The sequence below is a fragment of the Mytilus edulis genome, chromosome 10 (genome assembly GCF_963676685.1).
Source record: "Mytilus edulis chromosome 10, xbMytEdul2.2, whole genome shotgun sequence".
Taxonomy (NCBI): Eukaryota; Metazoa; Mollusca; class Bivalvia; order Mytilida; family Mytilidae; genus Mytilus; species Mytilus edulis.
Genome location: NC_092353.1, coordinates 8664112 through 8684288, shown reverse-complemented (window position 1 = coordinate 8684288; position 20177 = coordinate 8664112). Strand labels below are relative to the sequence as shown.

Here is a 20177-nt window from a genome sequence, read left to right as displayed (position 1 = left end):
TAGCACTTTGATTGTCATTTTTTAAAACCTTATTTTTCTAATTTATTTGAATTTTCTAGCATGCACTCACCGATTATTTGTTCGCCCCCCACGTAGTATTTCTTCTTTTTTTCCGGGAATTTTATCCTTTTCAATAATCCTGGACCCGCTCATGCAATTAGAAAATAAAATAAATAAAATACGAAGAAAAACAATTTCAAGGTAATAAACAGGTAACTTATAACAATGTACTGATTTTACTTTGACTGTATAATAATACAGGAAGGTTTAGTATTACAGATTTGAAAAATTGTTTGTTTATAAAGTTGTTTTCAACTATCCGTTGATCCCTTGTTAAACCTGACAATATTGATTTTAAATCTAGTCATTTTAAATGCTACTTAGGGTTTATAACGTGCGTTAAAAATATATAAATGATATGTCATTGTTCATATCAATAAGACCAAGATGTTAAGTGTATATTTGATATTCGTAAAGAAAGTAAAATAAGGTAAGCAGACTAATATAAATATTACACACATAAACAAACAATCGATGATTCGATCAAAATGAAGTATAAATTCCAAATGCATAAACTAACGCTACGAAACATACAATGATTTTTTGATAAACACAAACATGTCATTTACTTAACACTTCTAAACCGTTTTGTCGTAAAAATGTTAGAAAATGTCTGTTTTCATAACCTTTTTTTTAAAACTTAATCAAACATCAACCAAAAATTGACAATACTGCTATCGACAAAATTTTTAGGATTGTACTAAATTTAAAAAAAAAAGCACCTCTGTGTTAAACGTATTTCAAAGTACATATGGACATCTTCTAAATACATAAAAACATATGGGCATTTTCTAAAATACACAATAACCATTTTAATCCTCAAATTGGGTAATATAATTTTAACACATTTGTATAACATATTGGAAACTAACTCGTGCTTGTTAATACTATCAGAATATGCTTTTTTCCTGAATTTTGTACACATCTTTATTTTCGTCCAGACCACTTATGTTTTTCTGATAGTTAATGTTATATCTGTTGTGACAGGGTTCCGGACTTTTAAGCGGTCTAGCTAATTTGACAAGGACAAATTCAAATATTTAAGTATTAATTTAAGCCGACGTGTGACAGAAATAAAGACGTTTCGATTATATATTAGTTTCTGTCTCTCACATACCAACCGAAAACGATTGACAGTGTATGTACAGCTCTAACAATTGTTTATATCTTGAACTGTAATGTTGAGATGTTTTTACGGCTGTATCGATAGGAATGAAAGTTAAAGTGAACTGCTCTCTTGTATTGATGTCTATAATTATGCTGTCTCGATCCAATGTTTGTAATCGGTCGTTGATGGCGAGCAATTGAGAATCGGAAAGTATCTCGAATTACAAAACCATGGCTCAATGTCTCCCGTGTGATAGAAAGCGATTTTAAAATGGCCTTCTTATATTTATGAACAATGTAAACCTGATAACGTAAAAATATCAATTACCTTACGTAATGTAAAACACACATGTCGCGCTACTGAGTTATGACACAGATATATTGTATCAGGAAACTTATCCATGTTGGGGATTGAACGAAGTAAAGCACTAAAATACAAAATGCCGAAGAAATTAAGAATTAAAAATATCCCTAATAGAATTTTAAATTAAAGATTTCCACTTATACCATAGCCAGAGAGGCTGTAAATGGGCACAGTAACATGTCAGAGGTTTTTTTTTTAGGTTTTATTCTAAATCAAGGTCCTGCAATGCTCATGAATTCACGAGAGAGTGATTAGCACGAGCATAACGTATTAATTGATATAAGTGAATGATAACAAAAACAAGTATATATAAAACTTTAAAACTAAATATCAGGAATTTTCACTGTGGAGATAACTGATAAGGGTTTATATATTTTTTAAATTGATTTAAAAATAAAGTATCATAGTAAGTTTCGCATCTGTTGTTGAATAGATTTTTCGTGACAGGTGAAGTAAAATTGCACTAACAGAAGGAAGGTTAAATAAAATTGTTAAGAAATTTCTTCTTAGCAGGACGTTTTTTTTTCTCTTTCTCTTAGAAATATTAAATTAATGCTATATTAAAAATACGATTAAGTGTCATTCAAACAGGACATTTTTCCTTTGAAACTTTAATCTCTGACCTGTAAGTACACCTTGATATGATAAATATGCAATCTTTATGCAGGTTTAATCATATGTCCTTGGTTTTAAACTTCTCAGATTGATATTGAGTTAGGTCATATTATAGACCATCTCGAATAAAATGTTAGGTTTCAATAATATTTCAGGCGAAGTAAACGTATCTGATTACATGCCGAGTGAAATCGGTCTGCGCCATCTTCTGTTAAATTGAAAATTAATATGGTTAGCAATTTTATTTTTAAATTTGTCTTGTTATAACGATTTTGCTTTATAGGAAATTAAGGCTAGCACAATAAAGATGTACAGAATCGCATTTTCACAGAAAGGAAATTTGAATCTCGGCGACCTTACGTAATTAATCTATACTGATTAAAGCCTTTTTTTATATATATATATAAAACAAAATAAAGAAAGAATACTGACGAAAAGACAAGATTATTCATAAGTTTAAGGTATGAGGAACATAAGCAGATATCTGTTTATTCTTAAAATGTATCTAACTGGTTTTCGTTGTAACAAAGGTAACATTTAGTTTGATTCCTAAAATATCACCTATATTTTTTGATTGAATACCTGTCAACTTCTTACATACTATAGCAATAATATTAAAGGCACCGGTAGGTACTACATCCGATGGAATATTTCTATATAACATTATAATGAAATTATAATAGAACAATTACATATATGGTAAAATGTTAACAGTACAAAACTGTGTCATGTGTACCAAAGAAACACAAAAAGTAGCACGTTCAAAGCACACCAGCAAAAAGGAAAAGAATTTTGTAGTTCAAAGTATTTTCTAAAGTCATAATAGAACATTAAAATAATAGCCTTTTAATAGAACAAACAACATAATGACGGGATGTTAAAAAAGTATATAGCCACATAATATGTACCAAAGGAACTCGGAAAGTCACACATACAAAGCACACCAGAAAATAGAGAAAGAAAATACAAACTCATTGACGGGATGTATAAGTTCCGAGCCACGTCAAAAGGATATTACTGAAAACAGACCAAACAGTGAAAGTACTATTTATAATAGAACAAATAAAAAAAAATAAAAAAAAATACCAGGTTATCAATATGATAAACAAATTCAGTGCACATAATCTATAAACCTAGACCATCATGTATTAATTGTTAAGTTGATACGAAATATTTATCAACAAGGTCTTGGTTATTCGATGAACTTGTTTTAGGAAAGCGATGAGACGTTCTTTAACATACCCCTGATTCATCCACTTTGACACTGGTGACGTTTTACCAGTCTGAATAGGAGCTTCAAGCTCTGGAATATCGAATAAGTTTGGAAATGTATATCAAAGAAGCATCTGCAAAATGAAACTTTTGTTTGCGGTAATCATTTGTAAAATAAAAAAAACAAAATTCATTATCAGAACGTGAAACATCATGTGTAATTGAACACTCTGACAAATGGAATTATTTTTATTGCAGATGTTTTTACCGCAGAGAATGTGCACAGTGTTTACATTATCTTGTACATATATGATTGTGAATATAATTACAGTTACAGGTAAACATTATAATTGATCATATGGCAGCTTTCTTAAATTGTAATAATTTTAGATACACTACTGGAAAAGTCAAATTCAAATTGCAAATATAGTTACATATACAGCAGTTAAAGACATAGTCTAACATTTATAAAATACTTCTATGCCACTTTCAAATCAGAAAAAATAGCTATCTATACAAGTGTATGACTGTACCTAGTTAGGACTATGACAGTTGTTATCCGTCAATTATATGTATATGAGCTTTTGATTTTGCCATTTGATTAGGGGATATTCGTTTAAAATTATCCTCGGATTTCGATATTTTTGTTTTTTGACATTTTTTATAAACTGGCATTATGAAATAGTGATTCTATTTATTATCCACGAAAGAAGTAATTGTCATGTGCAGCCAATTGCAATAGGTTAAATTAGTTATATTAGTCATACTTTTGTTACTGTAACTATTTCAAACTCTTTTTAGAAATGTTTTTATAATTTCAATGATATATTAATATATTCAATTTTTTTTTGTTCATATATTTTCCAGTTCTTTCTGGATCTGCTGCAACAACAACAACTATAATTACTGTCAATAACTTTACGATTAAACCAACAAATGCAGCTAATGAAACAACTTCTCCAAGTGAAAACACAACTGCAAAAACCAACGAAACAAATACATTACACATTACAACTTCTACCAATGACGCAACAACGGCACCAAATCAAGAGACAACGGCATCAGCTATAACTATTTCTGTCAATGCAACAACAACGACATCAACTCATGAGATAACAACATCAGCTTTAACTACTTATACCAATGACACAAATGCGGTATCAACTGTTGAGACAACAACATTAGCTTTAACTACTTCTCCCGATGAATCAACGATGTCAGCAATTGAAGAGACAACACCATCAACTTTATCTACCTATCCCATAAAATCAACGACGGCATCATCTGTTGAGACAGCATCATTAACTTTAACTACTTTTCCTGACAAAACAACAACGGCTTCATCTGTAGGAGCAACAATATCAGCTTTATCTACTTCTCCCGAAGAAACAACAACGGCATCAACTGTTGAGACAACAACATTAGCTTTTACTACTTCTCCCGAAGAAACAACAACGGCATCAACTGTTGAGACAACATCATCAGCTTTAACTACTTCTCCCGAAGAAACAACAACGGCACCAACTGTTGAGACAACAATATCAGCTTTAACTACTTCTCCCGAAGAAACAACAACGGCATCAACTGTTGAGACAACAACATCAGCTTTAACTACTTCTCCCAAAGAAACAACGATGGCTTCAACTGTTGAGACAACAGCATCAGCTTTAACTACTTCTCCCGAAGAAACAACGATGGCATCAACTATTGAGACAACAACATCAGCTTTAAGTACTTCTCCCGAAGGAACAACAACGGCATCAACTGTTGAGACAACAACTTTGGCTTTAACTACTTCTCCCGAAGAAACAACAACGGCATCAACTGTTGAGACAACGACATCAGCTTTAACTACTTTTCCCGAAGAAACAACAATGGCATCAACTGTTGAGACAACAACTTTAGCTTTAACTACTTCTCCCGATGAAACAACGATGGCATCAGCAGTTGAGACAACTTTAGCTTTAACTACTTCTGCCGAAGAAACAACGATGACAGCAACTGTTGAGACAACAACATCAGCTTTAACTACTTCTCACGAAGAAATAACAACAGCATCAACTGTTGAGACAACAACATCAGCTTTAACTACTTCTCCCGAAGAAACAACATCGGCATCAACTGTTGAGACAACAACATCAGCTTTAACTACTTCTCCAGAAGAAACAACAACGGCATCAACTGTTGAGACAACAACATCAGCTTTAACTACTTCTCCCGAAGAAACAACGATAGCATCAACTGTTGAGACAACAACTTTGGCTTTAACTACTTCTCCCGATGAAACAACGATGGCATCAACTGTTGAGACATCAACTTTAGCTTTAACTACTTTTCCCGATGAAACTACAATGGTATCGACGGAGGAGACAACGACATCAGCTAATTGTACTTCTCCCGATATTACGACAACATACACACTCAACACTGAAACTACAAAGCAACTAACGACGTCATCACCTGTGAAAATCACAATGACTACAAGAGTTGCAACTGGTAAGTAACTTGGTTACTCAATGATTTCTGACCATTTCAAAAATACTTTGAAACCAAACAAATATACATAACGGAACAATGTACTTTCATGTATACAAATAGAGCAGTCGAGGCTTAACCTGTCGACACCTCTGGTGACTCTACTTTTGGAGATTATTATGTTCCCTGGATTATAATTATTCACCTTCTCTTCCGAATTAGTATATGCAATTTGAATTTGGTCAATTACTGTTGCCTTTACAAAACGGTTTATGTTCGAATCCCTGTATTCTCTTTGTTATCCCTATATTCATTAGTGTTTCCGTTTTTCTTATTTTGTATGTTATTTTGGATATTTTTGTAATAATAGTAATCCGAGCTTTTTCTTTATATTATTTTAGCTATATAACATATTTTAAAGAAAACGTTTACATTTAATGTTTCCATTTTATTTTTCAAATATAGTATATACTACATATCTTAAGTAAATAGTAATTTCGGTAACATACTTATTATACGTGATTAGAAATAAGGTCAACTTTGTTTTGTTTTGTATATCACAGATAATGGTCAAATGCCTGATAATTTTATAGATAGACGTTTAATGCTATATTTGCATTCATGTAACCAATTTATTGTGAACTAAGATTTATTAAATGAAGAAGTATATGATAAATAAAACTCACTTACTTTACCTTCAAATTAAGAAAGTCTACAATAGTTTAGTTTAAACATATTTAATTATAGTAGATTGGGAAACAAGTTTTGCAACTTATATTAATCCCTTTCCACTTTGCGGGTGCGAGTGCTGCCTTGTAGTGGCATTAGCCTACTCTTTTTCGAAATCTACAAGGGTGTCTTTAACGTGCAAGAGATATGGCTCTCTCTTAACACGGGTCAGCCATTTATCGTCCCCTTCCGACGGACTATCATCGTTTCCTCAAGACCTAACTCGCAAATGGTGTCAAGGGAGCGCCGAAAATTCAGTCCCTGAAATTTTTTATCCCAGACGGGATAGTGCAAATTCGAGAAACACTAGTTAAGCGTGAATGTGTGATGCGGTATTTACATCATTTATGCACGTTTTGTCTATAAAATTTATCGACGGGTTGTAGGTATTCCTATAAACATCACGCTAAATTCCATTGAAATGATAAATAGATGACAAAAGATATGTTCTAATTTTATTGTCATTAATACTCCGATCTTTTGTCAATTGCGACAAAACTAAAAGTAACCTTTGCATCGATATTTACAAGCCATGAAGATAACAAACCAGGTAATTACTGGACATTGCTATTACTACCCGTAAGATCACCTGAAATCATTTGTACAATAAACACACCTAAGTCATATCAATATAAAGTACAGAGACATTATAAAATTAAAGAGATGTGGTAGTATTGTCAATGAAATAATATTCAACCAAACTTCTAATGATAGGCAACCGTACAACCTTCAACAATGGGGAAAAAACCGTACCGTTTTTTCGGCTATAACATTTATAAAAATATCCAACATAATATATGAGCAAGCAACAACCACTGAACCACAAACATATAACTATACATATAGCGCATATGGCGAGGTTAACAAAGTGATGTAACATAACAACAAGAACAACCTCATAACATCAGTTTAAAAAGGCTTAACTCATCTGTTTGAAAAAAATCCGAACAAAAAAAAACATCTCCTGAAAACACAGAACGGCGTAGTAGGGTTTAATACATTTCTTACAACAGATATAACACAAGAATATAGATCTGCGAGAACTTACAGTTACTGGCAGACAGTGCAATACCAATAACAACTAATAAAACATAATCATAATTCCAATATGGAACTTTGTAGCCTATTGTCCGGAAGAAATGTATAACAATATTAGATGGCCAAAGATAGAAGCAGGACAAAAAGACACACAACAATGTCCGCCTGGATATACAGGTATTTCACGTAAAACACACATATTCTAATACTATGAAAATAAAAACGATGACTTTAACGGGTGGTTCCATGAATTGTAGATATTAAAAATCAGAGGGGAATGATTTAAATAAAGACCGAAATCAAATTAAACTTTATAATGGTAATGTATTCTTTTCTACCTCAAAATGACATAGAATTGCTGCAACGATTAGTCATTTCTACCCGTTGACCAGTAAAACAATTAATAACAGAATGGGTAATAATGTAAAAGTATAAGGAATAATGATAAAACCATCAAGCTGTTTTAGTTTTTTTTCTACTTGACATACGCATATACATACATTTAGTGGTATTGCATTAGTATAAAACAAGCTAACCCTTCAGACAACCGACAAATACATTTCTGGTTTACGGTAGTAAAATATATATTAAACAATGTAATTTTACTTCATTCTTTACTAATTAGAAGACGTTTCATTGATCCAAAAACTTGATATTGATTGGCAAAGTTTGTTTTATGATTTATATTAATCCTTGTTCTTACTTGTAGGAAATGTCTTTCGAATATGCAACGACAACGGTGATTGGGAAGCTCCTGTATATATAGAATGTGTTAATATGGCACTTTATGAAACATCAGAAAAGGTTATTTTTGTTCAATTTGAATATTGAATATTTTGAGACCTATAACTTCAATGAATACTCTTCATCAAGTCGTTATTTTACATTTAATATATTCGTACATCTATTTATTCTGAATAAAGTTTGGAAGAGGCTTGCTCATTATGTTAAAGTAAACTTACAGAACTTTAAAATACAGATTATATATTCCCACTGATATGTCTACTTGTTTTGTTAAAGCTACCTTTACATAAAATATATTTTCTGAATGCAACTTTTCACCGACTGTTTACTTGCAATAAGCAACTTGACGAATATTAAAATCAAAATAGACACTGCCAGTATGCTGAAGCATTCGAGTCAGCCTCTAGACTATGGTATGTGATTAATTGTATTTTGTTGACGGATTTCGCCGTTATATTTATTTATTTGAAGTATCTTATGCATGTATCCTAATGTATATAACAGAAACTTGAAGTAAAATAAAAAAACAACCCATTTTCACTTCAGTTTTATAACAATTAGAAACAGTCAAGTTGCAATCATCATCAATTGACACATTGACCCATTAACGATATTATGTTTAACAAATTATTGTTAACAATATTTCCTTATATTGTAGGTGAATGAACTTAGAAACACCACTGATCCTGTGAAGATAGAAGAAGGTATATCTGACGTACTGAATACTATTAATAATCATACTGATGGAAACGAAAATCCAGTTACATCTGGAGATTTGAAACATACCACTACTATCCTGTCTGATATTATCGACATAGGGACATCGGTAAATGCAACTGTTGATTCAGAGGTATATAATATTTTTTCATGTTTTTCATAAGCAAAACGTATCATGCAAATATGATCTAAATAGGTTATCTACGTGCATGTATAATACATATTGTAACGGAATAATTTGTTATCTATAATTTATGACAGTATCTTGACTAAAACGGACAACGTATGACACACACCAATGACAATATTTTTGTATGTATATTTTTCGTTTGATAGGGGTATATGTCTTATCATGATGATGTCGCATCACAACAGCACTGAAAATGTGCATTAATCAAGTGAACGAATGGACAATAAAAGGTATGATGATCATGTAACCTTGTATTGTGGAATTGAAAATCTCTCATTAGGCAAATGAATATGACATAATACAAACAGTGCTATTTATCGTCCATATCTAACAACAAAATATTATAAATAAATTTGATAAAAATTAATTATCATTTCAGAAATTCGGAGATGTTTTAAATTCAGTGTTGGATACAAATAATAGCAAAAGCTGGAATGAAGTTAATTCAGAGGTAGAGTTTGTATAAGATTAACAGTTTATTGTATGCATTTTACTTTACGTAGCCTTTATTTCAATTTCAATTTCATCATGAAAAGAATGACCAAGTAAGTATCTGGTCTCATAGAGAGATAAATCCTTCTTTGTAAAAATTCACTCTGACTCTAGCAACCAAATCTCTGAAAATGACATTAAAAGTGCTTGATATCTGGATTGACATTACATTCGTTACGCCTAAGGACGTGTTTTTTCAACACACAATCGGCATTCCCATGAGACCCAACTGTGTTTGTCTTCTTCCATACTTGTTTCTTCTGTATACATTTATGTTATCTTACTTGATTAATTTAAAATTTTGTAACTATGTTAAACGTATCTGTCCCATCTAATATGATAAAAAAAAAGGGGTCAGAGATAACAGAGGAGCACTCAAACTCATATAATTAAAATGAACGGACATTGCCGTGACTAAAAACGATATAAAAGATACAACAGCTATAGATAAGTATGTATCATGTCTTGGCTTAAATCTAGAAATAGACGGTAGAAAACAAAACTTTTGAACAGAAGAGACGAGATCGACTTCTCAATTGTGAACTCTCCATTTCTATGTAGCAATATTCCAGCAGATAAATACGGTAAAAATATTTTCTAAAGGGTACGACCAGGGCTTCCATTTGTCCCTTTGGTATCTTTCATCTCACTTTTCCTTTGAAAAATATTGCTTTCTGTATATATGAAAACTTTTACATTAAATTTTTACTTAAACATTTTGAAAGAATACCTTAATCATAATTTGAAAGAAAAGGTGCAAAATTTTTCATATTGATGAAATTGTGTAGTTTATAATAAAATTACGTTGATTTGCAATGTCAATCGTGTATCCTGTTATACTCGTTTCTGCCTTACACGTTCATGCACCTCACGTGATGCTTCTTGTGCTTTTCATGTGCTTGTACGGTGCGTATATTGTGTTTATTAATAATAAAATGCACATTCGTAAACGTTTCAATGGATGTAGTAGATTACGTCACTGGCTTGTGATGTTACCAAATGTTGACCACATGTCATGCCGATTAAGCCAATGGTCAATCATTCGTTCCAATGGACCATCCAGAAAATAATCTCTTGGAATAAATAACAAAGAGAGAACTGTCTGTGTTGTCCCCTAAGGCAAAACGTTTTCGTTCGGTACTTGTATTACAAATATAGTTAAATTGGGTGACAAGAATCTCTTATGGCACAAAGTGGTCTAAAATTACAACTTTATCATAAAACACCAAAAAAGTCTCAATTTGATTCGTAAATGGTCTATTTAAAAAGCCTCAATGGTAAGTGAATCAGTTTTCTTTTTTTCCTAAAAGTACATAATATTCGCAAAAGTATGCCCATTTTGGACATTTCTATAACCTAAAAGCTTTAGGAAAACCTTTGCCTCCACCGACGTCCCAACATGTTTTGTAACCAGAACATTCCAATTTTGATATAACATTCATCCATATGTCCTTGAAAATGGTAAATCACACATTTTTACAGGACCAATCCGACAAAGGTGCATCAAAAATTATGGGAATAGTAGACGATCTTGGTAGTCTCGTTCAAAAGAATTTACTACATAATGAAACCGTAATCATTAACAAAACAAACTTAGGTAAGCTTATTTTCTAGTATACTGTCCGAACTACATGAATAAACGCATTGATACATCTTACTATATACATGTACATGTAAATTATATCTATGAAACACACCATAAACTGATAAAAAGTAAATAATTATGTTTGCGTAAACATATAAGTAACATGTTTGATTTTTATGAAAACCTTAACTCGAAATCATTAAATGGATCATAAAAAAATGAAAATAACACTGTATAATTGTATTTGTCTGAAGTTTTTCTCTTGACTTAGCTTTATCAGTCAAACGCCGAATACTACATGTACTAGGAAAGATACACATTTCAACGTCAATATTTCATGTTTCCAAACTAGAACGCTCAATTATAAGGTATCGATGTGAGGACTTTAAAATCATGAAGCTGTTCTGATTAATTTACAATATGATATTGAGGTGATGGTTATTTAGGAAGTTATACATTGAAAAGGAGTGCAGTCTTCATTATCCAAATGTTTATATTCTGGGTATTTTAAACTTTTAAAAGATGGTTTATTTTATATAACATGAAATCAATTAACTATTATATTCATGCACGTAATGAAGAGAATTTTTCTTGTTTCAGTTATAGAGGTTTCAACAATGAAGAAGAACCTTACTTTCCCGCCAGATTCAAATTCGATGTCAAAATTGATTCTTGCAGCCCAACCAACTCTACAAGGTATATTTAATTTACCGGAATGTTTTTAATATGCCCTTGTGTTAATGTATAAAATGTATACCAAAAAAATCATTTTAAAAAGTACAATAACACATCTATTGACTGCAAAGTAATTTTACAAGACAAAAACACATATTTCTTAAAAATTGTGACCGGGACAAACTCATATGTTATGTTTTTCAAGCACAACTATGTATAGACAAATTGTCAATCTAAATGAAAAACCATTAAAACAAATGTTCGTCGAAATTAGTTTGTTCTATGTTTTTAGAAATATATATAGTGCTCTATACAACGTGCAGATACCAGGGCTTTCTTATAGTTACTTTGCTACTTACAATAACTATCCACAAAGTCCGAAAGGTTGAAGTCTTAACATTGAAATATAGATGAATTGTTCGTCAGTTTATCATAAGTTTGAAGATTGAACACGTATATTATAATCAATATTCTTTCAGATACATTTTACACAGCGGCCCTCTACAGGACATTGTCGGGTATACTTCCAACAACGCCAAATAGGTATGGAATTTTTCTCTAAACCTTTACTTTAAATTGGTAATATAAAGCCATTGATTTTAATTTATAAAACGTATTTCGTGATCGTTAATTGACAATATCTTCCTCATATTGAACTAAATATTTGATCACTTTCTTCTATTAAAGGAACCAAATTCAATGGTTGTCGTTTGTTTTTTCTTTTGTTTTACCTTTTTTTTCCTCGGGGCATTTATAGGTGACTATAGGGTATAGGTTTTACCCATTGTTGATGGTGACTGACCTATAGTTGATACATTCCGTGTCATTGTTGTCAGTTATTGGGTGTTGTCTCATTGGCATTTATACCATATCGTCTTATTTTGTAGTGTATATTTATGCTGTCACTAATTGTTTATATGTGTTCTGCAACTAATCTCTCTTATAACATAGCAAAAAAATCGTTAGACTTAACCGTATGTTTTTGAAAAAAAACAGAGATTGTGAAAATATTTAAAAGTCATGTACAGTAACTATACTAAACATATTTGTATATTTTGGATAGGGAGAACATTACAAATAAAGGCTTTTATAAGTGGCTATAGGGTATAGGTTTTACCCATTGTTGATGGTGACTGACCTATAGTTGATACATTCCGTGTCATTAATGTCAGTTATTGGGTGTTGTCTCATTGGCAATTATACCATATCGTCTTATTTTGAAGAGTATATTTATACTGTCACTAATTGTTTATATGTGCTCTGCAACTAATCTCTCTTATAACATAGCAAAGAAATCGTTAGACTTAACCGTATGTTTTTGAAAAAAAACAGAGATTGTGAAAATATTTAAAAGTCAGGTACAGTAACTATACTAAACATATTTGTATATTTTGGATAGGGAGAACATTACAAATAAAGGCTTTTATAGGTGACTATAGGGTATAGGTTTTACCCATTGTTGATGGTGACTGACCTATAGTTGATACATTCCGTGTCATTGTTGTCAGTTATTGGGTGTTGTCTCATTGGCAATTATACCATATCGTCTTATTTTGAAGAGTATATTTATGCTGTCACTAATTGTTTATATGTGTTCTGCAACTAATCTCTCTTATAACATAGCAAAGAAATCGTTAGACTTAACCGTATGTTTTTGAAAAAAACAGAGATTGTGAAAATATTTAAAAGTCATGTACAGTAACTATACTAAACATATTTGTATATTTTGGATAGGGAGAACATTACAAATAAAGGCAAAAGTACAACAAAGATCGTATTTGTCTGATGAATACAATTTCTCGTGTAGATCGTTTAATGGTCAGTAAATGGAAACACAATATCGTTCGATTTTATTTTGAATACCTGTTTTTATAGATAATTGGCATTTTCAAATTGCAATCTTTGACGCATTGAAATGCAAATACTACCGTACCACCTTTACGTTGTATACAGTAATTTGTAGATATGTGATTGTCTTCCGTTGTTTTTCCATGGCATTGCCAGTACTTATTGAAAAGTATATGATGGATTATTGGTATTGGAAAATCTTATAATGCTTACTGAGCGATAGAGATCTTCTCCTTATAAAAATATAGGTTTCGTTGTTTGTTTTTTTTTGCATTTCAGAGTGTTGTTTGGGGTCCTTTGTTAGTCTTTAAGCCTTTTTGCTTGACGTAATGTTAGTTGTGTTATATAGATTAAGGGTTTTATATTGTTTTGATCGTGTTTTCTTAATTATATGAACAAATCGTTGATTTAAAAAAAAACATTACCTTTTAAAGCATGTTGAGTTAGTGACTGTAAGTTTCTATACATACACATTGCCATATTTTCCGCGCAATTTTAATATTCCAAGAACAGAATATATCTATTTCAAAAACAATCAAATACATTTCTTATCTTAAGTTATGAAAGCAAATATTTTCTTTTAGATCGGTTGGTTCTGACGTGATTTCGGTATCATTTGGACAAGCTATTGCCAATTTAACAGAAAATATAACAATCCGATTTGAGCAAAATAAAAAGGTAAAATGTAAGCTGACTCATGTTTTGTATCATTGTATATTACAAAAGAACAATAATTTGCACGTTAGTAGAATGAAGTGATATTAAATAATTATTAAAAACAAATTGTACATATTCATAGTGATTTGAAAGGAAGTAAGAAGTATTTGATAACATGATTTCGATTTGTAATAATTAAACCCGTTTCCCTTAATACCTTCATACTGTACAACCGAGACCTATCTTCTAGGAAAACTAATCCTTTAAACGGTATGCAAAACATTTACACAAAAAGACATTTAAACATTAGTCACAATTGTTTAATGTCAACTTTTCCTTATGAAACTGCAAACTTCGTGTTCGATGAGATACATATCAGATAATATGCTTTCGGAATACATAGTTATCATGCCTATTCCACAAGCACTTGTCACTGACCGAAAGATACCCTCTACCATTAAAGTCCAAAAACAGCATAAAGAACAATAGTACGGTTCAATTGAAACAGACTTTATTAACGTTCATGTGTTTAATTGGAAAGCGTACATGTGATATAAATGTGCAAAAGCATTTTATGTATGAAATATTTTACATAGGAGGAAGTGATAACCCTGTCAACGTACCCGATCTCTAATTGTTTAAAGCTATTGCCATTTGTGAAGTTTTAGTTTTTATGCTTGATTTGTATCTTCTAAATAGATTTATGATATTTGAACATCGATAAACTACTCTTGTCTATTATTCATATATATATATATAAAAAACAAGTCTAAAAGGGTACAACATCACCAAAAACACAATAAAACGAATAATATGTTAGATATTTCAGATAACAGATATCCTTCCTCGGTAATTACACGATGACAAATGAATCATGTCATTTCAAATTAAGACAATTTGAGCGAACGCTGGAACAATTTTAAAATTTCCAAACACGGTGCAAAGACTTCAACGATATGCCAAAATAAAAAGAGTTATTTACGATGTGAACTGGCACAACTCTCAATTCCCAAAGGTGGTGACAGTTGAGATGTTTAAAACTGCGTGGAAATACAGTACCAATAAACAGTCCTGACCGATCTAAGCTGGTATAATATTTAAAATATGACAACGGTAGAGCAATTGCAACAGAGACTGCGTATTTAAACATCCCAAAAATTGCTATACAATGAATATGTTTTAAGAATTCAGATAAGATGGGGATGTATCGTTGCACGCATCAAGAAATAAAAAAAGATAACAAAAATGCCAAATGTGCCAGTTTTAAATATGAATTAATTGCTGTTGACATTATTGCTATCCTGAACTACAGGTACAATACACAGATCCAAAGATATCTTGTGGATATTGGAACTTCAGGTAAATGTTTTAATCATAGTCTTATCATAGCGGGAGTAAAACACTGCAATGCCGTTGTCATTTCGTAATTAATTCACTATGAGATTGCTATTGTTTTTTTTATCTCAATAATTCTTCTTGTCTTCAGTTGTTGGCATGACACGGGTTATGTTCTTCTCATATATGTTATGATGGTATGATATTTAACCCCTAACGGGAAGGATTGTGCCTGATGTTTATATGGTGAAATCATAATCTTTCAGTCAGTTTAATTGAAGTCTGGAGCTGGCATGTCAGTTAACTGCTAGTAGTCTGTTGTTATTTATGTATTGTTGTCATTTTGTTTATTTTCTTTGGTTACATCTTCTGACATCAGACTCGGACTTCTCTTGAACTGAATTTTAATGTGCGTCTTGTTATGCGTTTACTTTTCTACATTGGTTAGAGGTATAGGGGAGGGTTGAGATTTCACAAACATATTTAACCCCGCCGCATTTTTGCGCCTGTCCCAAGTCAGGAGCCTCTGGTCTTTGTTAGTCTTGTTTTAATTTAGTTTTAGTTTCTTGTGTACAATTTCGAAATTAGTATGGTGTTCATTATCACTGAACTAGTATATATTTGTTTAGGGGCCAGCTGAAGGACGCCTCCGGGTGCGGGAATTTCTCGCTACATTGAAGACCTGTTGGTGACCTTCTGCTGTTGTTTATTTCTATGGTCGGGTTGTGTCTCTTTGGTGCATTCCCCATTTCCATTCTCAATTTTATTCTAAATTAAAAAAAAAAATTAATTTTTGTTTGATGAGGAACATTATCTTGTTATACTATGGCGTTTTCGATCTTCAAATGACCCGGATAGTCATAAATCTGTTAAAATATTTGATTTTAATCGAACTATATTTTCATTGCGGGATCTTTGTGAAAATTAGAAATAAATTATAGAGTACATTGTGTTGTTTTCAACCATTTCCTAATATTGTTTAACAATAGTGTGAACTGTAGTTATGTCTCGATTTATATGTAGCTATTTTTCAGTTCTAGAAGTTGGGCTAGTAGCGGGTGTTATCTAAAAAGGACTGAATCTAAAGTTTCTACATGCACATGTAATCATTTAACAAATTTTGCCATACTGATGAGTCCTAGCGATTTTGAAATTGTAAGTTTGAATTAGTTTACATATGTATAAACAAACTGTTGTGTGTTTATGACAAAAGCTTGTTGACGACTATGAATTTCACATAATATTGAAATAATAAAAACCTACCAATTTCCTGCGTTTAAAGCGTTTGTTTCTACTTTCATGGGGAACGCTAAAAGATATATTTATTAGATGTATTTGACATTTCTTTTACGGAAACCAGAATAAAGGAAACTTTTGATCTTCAACTACGGTATCTGATATACGAATTTTGCGTAATCAATTATCAACCGGGTATCGTTGATAACTAAGATAAGTTCAGAAGCTGAGTGTTGCTTTACAAATTATAATATACCCGTGTCATTGTTAAGATATAAATATATCTTTGCTTATGATATTTAAGATTTAGCCTTAATTGTTTATTTAGCGGAATCTGGCTCACTGTTCTAAGCAATGTTTGATATATTATTTTATTCTCAAATGATTGGATGAAACTTCAAGAAAAATTAGATATTGTCATTCAATAAATAAGAAACATGTTATTCGGATGTATTCTGGATGTAAGATGTTAAAAAGATAGAATAATACACGTGTATTGTATCAAGATACACAACAGAAAGGAATTGTTATGCAGTTAAATGCGTGCACAAAACAAAGTTGTGTTTACGATAAAAAAAAATGAATATTAAGGTAGCACAATACAAAGTTTTTTTACTTCCAATCACTAACCTTTGAAATGCTGTAACTTTCTTATGAATGCATAGAAAATAATAAAAGAGGTATACATAGATAGATAAAAGATTAATCTTTTAAATGAATGCAGTATTTTTATTATGCAATCATTATGTAATCAATTATTATGTAATTAGTGGCAAAATCTGGGTAAGTTCACTTGAATGAATTTAGCTCTATCATCTCTTTAACTATACAGAAAATTTTAAAGAAATCTTAATCAACACACCATGGGCTTCAAAAGGGTGTCTCAGATTGTCTCTATGGTATTCTTTTCTCTCATAAATCTCTAATTAGTGTAAACATCCTAACCACATAAAAGAAGATAATGTTTAATTAGGTGTAAAATTTGTTCTATACATTCTATCTGAAATCTGAGACACCCTTTTGTAGATAATGGCCATAGGAACAACATATAATAAAATCAACCCTCTAGGGATACCTATGTAGAAGCTAATTTCATTTGAAAGTGGAAATTTGGTGAAAAATATTTTAGACACAGTTAACATTATAATTGGTTACATAATTGTTGCATGATACTAACATTGCATTAATTTGAAAGAGTAATCTGTTAGCTATCCAAAACTACCGCTTTTATAAATTTTCAAGCATTATTAAGAAAGTTACAGCATTTTAAAACTTGGGAGTTGGAGTTATAAAATCTTTGTATTGTGCTACCTTAACAAACTAGAGAGCAATGCAACACTCTTTCAGAAACCTAATACTATGGCCTTCTGATGTTGTCTGCTCTTTGTTCGTGTTGTTGTATCTTTGACATAGTCCCAATTTCCATTCTCAATGTTATATATCTATTTCAGACAGACTTACACCAGAGAGCCTTAGAAATTATCACGTTTGTTGGTTGTGGACTATCAATATTAGGATGTACTCTTACCCTTATTACTTACTTTGTATTCTGGAGGTTAGATGTTAAAAAGACAGAATAATACATGTGGATTGTATCAAATACACAATAGAAAAAAATTGTTATGCAGATAAATGTGTGCACAAATTAAAAAAAAGTATTTTTACGAAAAAAAGGGATATTAACTAACTAGAGAGCAATGTAACACCTTTTTAGAAACCTTACAAGTTTAGCAAAAAGTCTTAACAAAATAGGGATCCTTGTTATACTACAATTTAAGACTGTTAATTTGTTATATACTTCTTATACTATAATTAAACCATATGATATCCTTTCAAATAGAAATAACACTATGAAATTGGTGGGTCCGAATCCTGGATTAATCTGCATTATTAGTGCTCAAATAATTTGATTTCGGAGTATAATATGACCATACTTATCTTTCAAATCTGATTTTTCACTCCGTAAGGTAATTATAGGAAACTCGTTTCATACGACTTAAACCTAACAATTGATTTGCATGCAAAACAAGAATACGTTAATATATGGTTAAATTGCATTATAAGCATATGCCAGGGATTCGTTGTTTTGACCTATTTTATCTGTTATATAGTAGTCGATGAAATGATGCAGACATTTAATTGTTTGAAAGAATTTAATGTTCCGTCTAAATATAATGCTTTGATATAAATATAACTTTATAGATGTGGTAGTTGAATAATGTACCTACTATTTTAGGTATGTAAAAAATGAATGGACGGTCATTTTATCGAATATGTGCGTTGTATTGATCATTGGATATTCCGTTTTCTTAAGTTCTACTAACGTCACAGACAATGAGGTGAGTATTATACCAGTTGGAATATTCAAAAGGATCATATGTAGTTCCTAAATAAAGGCAAAAGTATTATACCATTGTTTGAATTCGATAGAGAGAAAACAAATCCGGTCTACCAGATTAAACCAATGTCACACATCTCCACTATTAGAGGATAATAGGAACACTGCAAAAACAACAACAACAAAAAACGCCAACATACATGGACACATGATGTTTGTTAACAGCTATATTCCTAACTTGAACGGCTCGACAAAGTATGATACCCTACAATAGACAAGCATAATGTTAAACATTTAAAGACGTTTACAAAGAGCAAGTAAAACATAGATTTCAGAATTCCCTTATTGATGCTACCTTCAATTTTAAGTCAACTAGATTTTTACTATGAACTGAAAAATAGAACAGCAAAATAAATGTAACTAAACTTTTATTTAAACGTTCACATATATATTGTTATCTGTCAGTACTGTCTTACATATCTGTTTCAGATTGCTTGTATTATAGTAACAGCTGTTCTACATTACGTGTTTTTGGTTGTATTTTTCCTCATGTTATGTGAAGGAATATCAGTAGCTAGATCTGTCACAGTTGTTTTCAAGAGAAAATCTGAAGTACGCTTTTATTTACCATTTGCATGGGGTAAGACATTTCTGCGTATTTGAAATAAAAACAATCATCTTACTAGTACAGAATTTATTTAAAGAGTGATTATAGTAAAATGACACTATGTTCGGTTTGTAAGTTTACTTAATTTAAAAA

General features: G+C 31.3%; 1 protein-coding gene across 2 annotated transcripts in view; it reads left to right on the top strand.

Moving 5' to 3' along the window:
• Positions 1–317: 317 nt before the first annotated feature.
• Positions 318–20177, top strand: part of LOC139493306 (adhesion G protein-coupled receptor L3-like) — a 34109-nt gene continuing 14249 nt past the window's right edge. Inside the window, exons 1-16 of one of the 2 annotated variants that reach the window (XM_071281580.1) lie at positions 318–490; positions 3617–3695; positions 4226–5854; positions 7685–7777; positions 8310–8404; positions 9003–9194; positions 9631–9702; positions 11226–11340; positions 11929–12024; positions 12483–12546; positions 14436–14529; positions 15821–15867; positions 16878–16998; positions 18531–18634; positions 19316–19418; positions 19907–20057. In XM_071281580.1, the coding sequence (XP_071137681.1) occupies positions 3617–3695; positions 4226–5854; positions 7685–7777; positions 8310–8404; positions 9003–9194; positions 9631–9702; positions 11226–11340; positions 11929–12024; positions 12483–12546; positions 14436–14529; positions 15821–15867; positions 16878–16998; positions 18531–18634; positions 19316–19418; positions 19907–20057 (3055 nt within the window). In that variant the 5' untranslated portion in view covers positions 318–490. The remainder of the gene's footprint in view (positions 491–3616; positions 3696–4225; positions 5855–7684; positions 7778–8309; positions 8405–9002; positions 9195–9630; positions 9703–11225; positions 11341–11928; positions 12025–12482; positions 12547–14435; positions 14530–15820; positions 15868–16877; positions 16999–18530; positions 18635–19315; positions 19419–19906; positions 20058–20177) is intronic. The other variant, XR_011656971.1, reaches the window with a different exon arrangement.